Source organism: Rosa rugosa, chromosome 3, assembly GCF_958449725.1.
Source record: "Rosa rugosa chromosome 3, drRosRugo1.1, whole genome shotgun sequence".
Classification (NCBI taxonomy): Eukaryota; Viridiplantae; Streptophyta; class Magnoliopsida; order Rosales; family Rosaceae; genus Rosa; species Rosa rugosa.
The window spans coordinates 9,980,306-9,987,648 of record NC_084822.1 but is presented as its reverse complement, the minus strand read 5'-3'; the positions used below and the strand labels follow the sequence as shown (position 1 = coordinate 9,987,648).

At 39.7% G+C, this 7,343-nt stretch overlaps 1 protein-coding gene across 1 annotated transcript; it reads left to right on the top strand.

The window, feature by feature from the left end:
• The first annotated feature begins 2,192 nt into the window (after nucleotides 1–2,192).
• Nucleotides 2,193–3,707, top strand: LOC133736944 (BURP domain-containing protein 3-like). The gene is made up of 3 exons (XM_062164559.1): nucleotides 2,193–2,352; nucleotides 2,447–2,567; nucleotides 2,655–3,707. The coding sequence occupies exons 1-3, from the start codon at nucleotides 2,311–2,313 to the stop codon at nucleotides 3,449–3,451; spliced, it is 960 nt and encodes a 319-aa protein (XP_062020543.1). The 5' UTR covers nucleotides 2,193–2,310; the 3' UTR covers nucleotides 3,452–3,707.
• The last annotated feature ends 3,636 nt before the right edge of the window (nucleotides 3,708–7,343 follow it).

Below are 7,343 nucleotides of genomic sequence, written 5' to 3'. Positions count from 1 at the left end.
ATCTTATAACGATCCTAGACATTGTTGTTATTGTCTTATAACACAAGCTATTTTTTAGTGTTGCACTTTATACAATAATCGATATGATCAATGACTGAGACATTCGCACTATCAAACTCTGTACATACAAATGTTGTCAAAAAAAAAAACTCTATACATACAAATGCTTGAATACATTAATAATTTCAGACAATCATATGACTTTACAATTTTCGAAATCTTCAACTGTTTAGCGAAATAGCCTCACAATACTCATAAAGTCATTATATATACACCAAAGATCTAAAAAATGGTATGGCATAGCCGTACCTGGGGATATCCGTGGATGGACAACTTGGTATTCAAAGTCATATATATATATATATATATATATATATATATACAGATTTTATCCAGAGCGAGGCCTCGCTTTGAAATTTCAGAGCGATGTTAGAGTTTAGGGTCACTTTTTGGTCTCATATCCACATCTCGACCGTTCAGTTTTTAGGTACTAATGTATAGATCATCTATACAAAATTTCAGCCAAATTGATGATCTTTAAGGTATCTAATGTATATATATCAGTCACCATATTGTTCTTATCTCTACAGTACTCTACTTGATTTATTAGATTAGGGGCACTAGCATTACATAATCTATATCGCCTTCTTATTTAGCTTCTACTTTTAGTCTTTTACCATAAAGTAAGAGTCTGCTGGCGTTTTGGAATAAACTGGTATTATCTCTTTCATCAATGCCGTGAATATGGTTTGGACAACCACATCAGTCTTTGTTGTTATGTGCTATTTCCACACCATGTGACTTCGGCCTTTTGAGTTTTGGCAGTTTTTCTTACCATCTATCTGTTAACATATATAATCGATGTGAGGGCAACTTCAATCATAAAGTCTCATTTAGGGATTTAGAGGTGTTATCCTCATATTAGCACCTCCTTCTTGCACTATTCATATAACACCCAATTCTCATCTCTAATCAATTAAGTGCTATATGGGCGTGCTATTCAGATCATGGGTTCGAGTCACCGTGGGGTAGGAGTGAAATCCTTTGATTCTCTTTTTTAAAAAAAAATTAAAAAAAAATTGCTATATGAGCGTGCTATTTTCACAATTTTTGATTAAAATATAATATGAGTATAATATTTATCAATATTATATAAAAAACATGTTCATTAATTTAATTAAAAATGTGTGGCCTCGAGTTACTGTTTATGGTCCTGTTTTTGAGAAAGTCACAAATTTGAGACTAAATTCTATATTTTTTAGACTAACTCCCCATAAAATAGATTGTTAGAGAGTCCAAGTCTCATTTAGGTCTCAAATATTGGATAATGTCCTCATGGTTAGAGTTGTCCTTAGAGATGTGAAATTGACACCTTAACTTTAGGGTTACAAACTTACAATCACGATTATGCAATTAATGTAATTTGTTATCAATCTAAACTTCGTTAACTCTATAACCCCGAACTATCACAAAGCATTGCACATAATCACCCATAATGTCAAATCTAAAATTCGAATCCCGTCTCATGCAAGATTAAAACAAAAACAAAAAAAATTATATCAATGTTCCGTAGATAGATTGTACATGTTCAATGATCGTTATTGAATATATTCATGCATATAAATAAGGATACATGATGACGACATACAGGTCTTATGCATGAGCATTTGAAAGACAAAAATATTAAAAATTTGAATTCTGATTTTCCTCATGAAAATTTTTTGCGTATGTCAGGCATACCAGACACATGGTATGCATATCTAATCACACACCAGAAATTTTTCGCCTTGTTTCAAAACTACCCCTACTTTTTAAAAGTAAAATACCCAAAATACCTCCATGTTGGGCACTGATTGGACAGTCGCACCGCTACGTGGTGCGGCTGCCCCACGCAAGACTTTCTCTTTGCTCATATATATGAGTAGTTGTTTAGTACGGCTGCCGTGCCACGTAGTGGTCGGCAGGCCAATAAGAGCACGTGGCACGACAGGCCAATGAGAGAGTGATTTCACGTGATGAGTCATTTCAGAATTTTAATTGACATTTGTACGTAAGAATCGCTCGAGGACTTCCCTGCAAAAAATTAAAAGTGGGAAGATGAACGAAGTAAAAAGGACACGAAGAAAAAGAAAGAAATGGGTAGGTTCTAATTATAAAATGATCAAGTTGGAGCAGTACGCACCTACTCTCTTTGTCATTATTATTGGAATTCAATATATAAGTAGTAGCTCACTCCACTTCATTTCTCACTACCCCAACCTTATAGCGGTCGGCTACTTTTTAAGTTATCAACCTCCTTTATATATTAGCATGGAGTACTTTCGCCTCGTTTCCGTCTGCGCTTTTCTCTATGTATGTTTTTACTGAGCAAGACTTGGTGCTTAAAACTATATCTGATCGTCCAAACACAAACTAACCTTTACATACCGTAATTTTGTGGCTGCAGGTCGCATTAGCACTGTTGGGAAGAAGCTATGCCTCTAATGATGTATCATGGGGTTCTTACTGGCAGTCAGCTTTCCCAAAAACTGCGATACCCAAAACCCTACAAGAACTTCTACATCCGGGTAATTAATATATCTTTGAATGTAATGATACATTAATGCACTGTAAATGTCGAATATTAATGCTTTCTTTGTTGTTGACACGTACAGACAACTGGATCGAAGGGAAAAGTAGATACACTGGGTTCAGCAAGGACGATCTAAACATCAACACCTTGCTAGTTTCCGGATCTGCATTTCCAACTATTGGTAAAGATAGCTATGCCGAGGCCGCCTCCGGAAAAATCCAAGTCGAGCCAGATGTGACTACTTTCTTTTTAGAAAAGGATCTGCGACTGGGGAAGAAGATGACCCTGCACTTCCCCAAAACCACAGTTGCCGCCGAGATCTTGCCTCGTAAAGTCGCCAAGTCCATACCCTTTTCGACGAACAAGCTGCCGCAGATTCTCAACCACTTTGCGGTGAAACCCAACTCCGTGGAAGCAGAAGTGATCAAACAGACGATCGAAGACTGCGAGGCTCCAAGCATCAAAGGGGAAGACAAGTACTGCGCCACGTCGTTGGAATCCTTGGTCGATTTTACCGTTTCGAAGCTCGGTAAATACGTGCAGGTGCATTCCACAGAGGTCGAAAACGAAAACAAACAGGAATATAAGATTGGAAAGGGAGCTGTGCAGCGAATTGGAGACAGGTCAGTGGTTTGTCACAAGCAGAAGTACGTGTATGCGGTTTTTTACTGCCATGAAATTCACTCAACTAGGGCTTACGTGGTTCCTTTGGTGGGTGCTGATGGAACTAAAGCTGAAGCAGTAGCTGTTTGCCACACTGATACAAGAACATGGAACAACAAGCATTTTGCTTTCCAGGCCCTCAAAATAAAGCCGGGAACACTTCCTATTTGTCACTTCTTGCCTAGTGGAAACCTTGTGTGGGTTCCAAACAAGTAGAAAAGATAATTGCCACAAAAAAAAAAAAAAAAAAAATTAGTGTGCAAAAACTGGGATATATATGTATGCGCTGAACCTGAAACCAAGTTAAGCTAATGTTTAATAATTGCTGTAGTAGTTGCACACGTACGTGCTTATGTTAAGGTTTAATTAGAGTCTCAGTGATAATGTACTTACCTACGCAAGCTTTTATAATTAAGGTGTCATATATATTAAAGTTTGTGTTAAAATAAAATTTAGCGGACACTTTTGTTGACTGGTAAGCTGACAGAATATGAGCATTGAACCCAAATCGTAATGGCCAGAGAGCTCAGGTTCAGAATTATTATTATTATTATTATTATTATTATTTTTTTTTTTTTTAAGATAAATGGAATCAGGTTCCATTAAAGCTCAAGTTCAGAATCTTTATGTGAGCCCCCGTAAATTTTGTTTAATTTTTAAAAGGTGATTTAAATGAAGAAATCGATTTTGGAAATTGTTTTGGTGTCAAGACCACCTATTGGGCCTTATGATTTAAGTTTGGGCCAGAGTCCTTCGTTTTGGGCCAGAAGGTTACAGAAGTTTAGTGAGGCGACAGTTTGTTGAATTTTCGAAGATGATAAATTGAGTTGTAACAAAGTTTTGGATTTTGGATTTTCACGAGATCGGGTTTGGGCCTAGGACGAAGTCGAGAAATAATTTAGGAAGTTCTCGATGAAAAACGAAGAAAAGAAAGATTACGAGCCCAAAAACGGAAAGCAGTAAGCTAGGAGAGTTCCGTAATTTGTCTTAAGGGTGAAACCGTCATTCCACACTCATGGGTATAAATAGGAAAAGTGGAAAACCCTAACATCTAAACTCTCATTTTCTCCCTCACTCTCGGCCGCACCCTCTCTCTCCCCGACCTCACTCTCTCATTCTCACCTTCTCCCTCTGCCAGCGCCGGAAACTCCATCTCCGGCCACCAGCTCTTGTTACCGCCACCACCAATCGACGCCGCACCCAAAACCGACCCAAGCCCGAGTCTCACCGTCGACATGCATCGCCTCCAGCCTCCGCACGGGTTCCTCGAAGCAGCGACGCCACTGCTCCTTGGCCTCCTCTGATTTCCGGTCATCACCTCGCCACAACGACGCCGCCGCCTGACTCAGCAAGCAACGAGGAGCAAAACCCAGAAGTTCCGCCACCCACCGAAGCCAGGAAACGCTGTGCTAGCTCGCCGGAACTCGAGGTTCTGCATGTCTCCATTCTCCGATCTCCAGTCCGAAACGAGCCCAACCACCACCATACATGGAGTCAGCATCTCTCCCCTTGACCAAAACCCGATAACCCCGACCTCTAACTCTGACCAGAGCCTCCGCACGCACTACACGCGCCGGCGGCAGCATGTGAGCCACTGCAGCTCCGCCGCTCGTGTTGCCATACACCCAGGTCGTCACGATTAGGTAATTTCGTCACACCTCCCTATACTTGAATCCTGTAGTTTGATTTGGACAGAAAACCCTAACTCTATCGTTTGAATTCCAGATTGTGTGAGGTTATGGATTTCTGCAGTTTTGAGAGTTTTGGAAACGAGGAAGCCACTGCGTCAGTTTTGATTACGACTGAAAGAGGGTAAGGAGTGCTCACAAGTTATGTTTTGAATACAAGTATTGGTGAAGAGATGGATTGTTAATTTTGTTATGCTCGTTAGGTGTTGAAACTGTTGTCGATGGTGGATTGCAGCAGCAACGACTTGATTCCCAATTTGGAAAAGAAGAATGGTAAGGGTCTGGGTATTTGGATATGATTTGGCTGTATATTGTGTGTACTCGGTGAAGTCATGGTTATGTGAAATATTAGAAACGAAAGTGGTACTTGTTGTTTGAGTTATGTTGGAAACTTGGAATGAATTGGCTTATTGAATAGAGGAGAATTGTCTTGAGAATTAAAAGGATGAATTTTTATCAACGTCGAAATGTAAAATAAGAATGGACCGGTTTTGGATAAGTGAATTAATAGTCCGTGAATAGAAATATTCCAAACCTACCATATCCTGGAATTATCGTATAATGAAATTATTCGGGAATGGTGGTTGCTATTTAATTACTTAGGGTTTAAACGCTAAATAAAATGAGGTCAAACCGGTTGACCGAAATTTTAATATGGGAAGAAGTGTGACCACCATATCCCGAATGAGCTTATTATGTTAAATGAATTGTTCGGGAATGGAAATTGCCATTTGTTTTCTTAAGGTAAAAAGGGTAAAGAAATGAAGGTGAAAGTGCTAAGTATAATCACCATATCCTAAATGATTCAAATGCTATATCATTTGGATTTGGATTGTTTGGGAATGGATAATAGAATTTATCAACTAAAGGAGAATTCTATAAACACAAGTTCTAGATCATTGTTCGATTAAAGGATAATCCGATGGATTATAAGGAAATTAAGTAAATGTTTTGGTTGCTCGGTTAGTTGAGTTATAATGAAGTCAAGTTACTTATTGGTTTAATTTTATTATAAAGGACCGAGCGTGTGCACTTGGATTTGGATAAAGGATCGAAAGTCGGGAATGAACCCGAATGTGGGCAAGCACTCCAATTCCAGGTAGGGTGAGCTGTCCCTTCCTTGTTAGAGGCTTTTCAGTATATGTGGAATGCTATACTATGATAGTATGTTGCCTGCAAGAACGTTTTTGGTTGTTCATTAGTCGATGCCTCGTGATACATGTGTTTTCAGAACTGATAATTGCAAATTGTGAAAACCGAGGCTAGACTTGCATGTTGAGATACTGTACCCTTGTATGTGTGTACTTGTGACCTGAAAGTGAATGGGACCTAGACGCGTAGATTCCTAGGGATCCCACGGTGTCGATAACCGTGAACCTCCGGAGGGGGCTGTGCTCCTATGTTTGTCGAGAAAAAGCGAGTACGGACAGTGAACCAGTCATAGGAGACTCAGAGCCAGGAAATGGACACTTTCGCTACTTGTAGTCACAAAGACTACAGAGTAGTTGGCTGGTTCTCTTACTCAGGACGAACCAGATCGGTCACTGATTTATTTTACTTTAGCCGGCAGGTAAGTATCTCGGAGCTCCAAGTGTGTGAAGCATACTGCACATGTTTTATGAAAGAAAACAAATGTTTGTGGTTGCCACTTTTCTTAAAGCATTTTTCGATAAACGTGCACAATATTATGTAGTAAATATTTTCAAGTATATTATTTTTTTCAAACCTAGCATGGTTGGGTCGGCCCCTACTGGGCATGCGAGGACGAAAGCTCACCCCTACTATAGTGTGCAGGTTTCGAGCATGTGGTCGGGAAGCGTACAGGGGAGGCACATGGCACGGCTTGGCGCATTTCTCTTTAGTTTTATCAAAAGAAGGTTTTGGTCCTTAATCGGATTTTGTAGTAGCTTGTTTATTTACTTTTTATTTATTTCCTACTCGTTTACAAAAATTCCGGGAGACCCGTAACCCTGGGGCGCGTCTCCCATACTTGTCGTTACTTAGAGATGTGTTTTATTTTCCAAATTGGGCTCCGATCGCAAGCCCAAAACTCTTAGCCCATTTCGAATTCCGCTTTTGAAAATGTGTTGTTAGGTTGCTAGAATGATTTGTCCAAGAAAGTGTTTTGTAAACCAACAACCTAAACTCAAAAGGCCTTGCGGTTTCGGGTTGATGAGCTATCGAGATGCCATTCGTGACATGTCGATTCCTCATTGGCTCGGAGTCGCGGCGCTGTGGGACCCCCTCTCGGGTCACCACACTTTATAGAAGATTAGAGATCGATATATGCGAGTGAATACCTTAATTAATGACACTAAGCTCCCGTAAATACCCTACTATCTGAGTCCATACTATTATAGGGTCAATTACTAAGCATGAAATCATATCGCCACTAATATAAATGGAAGCCGTTCTTTTGG

Coding starts and splice junctions, on each gene's coding strand:
- LOC133736944 (XM_062164559.1), top strand. CDS start 2,311: ATGGAGTACTTTCGCCTCGTTTCCGTCTGCGCTTTTCTCTAT. Junction 2,353..2,446: donor CCGTCTGCGCTTTTCTCTAT/GTATGTTTTTAC, acceptor TTGTGGCTGCAG/GTCGCATTAGCACTGTTGGG. Junction 2,568..2,654: donor ACAAGAACTTCTACATCCGG/GTAATTAATATA, acceptor TGACACGTACAG/ACAACTGGATCGAAGGGAAA.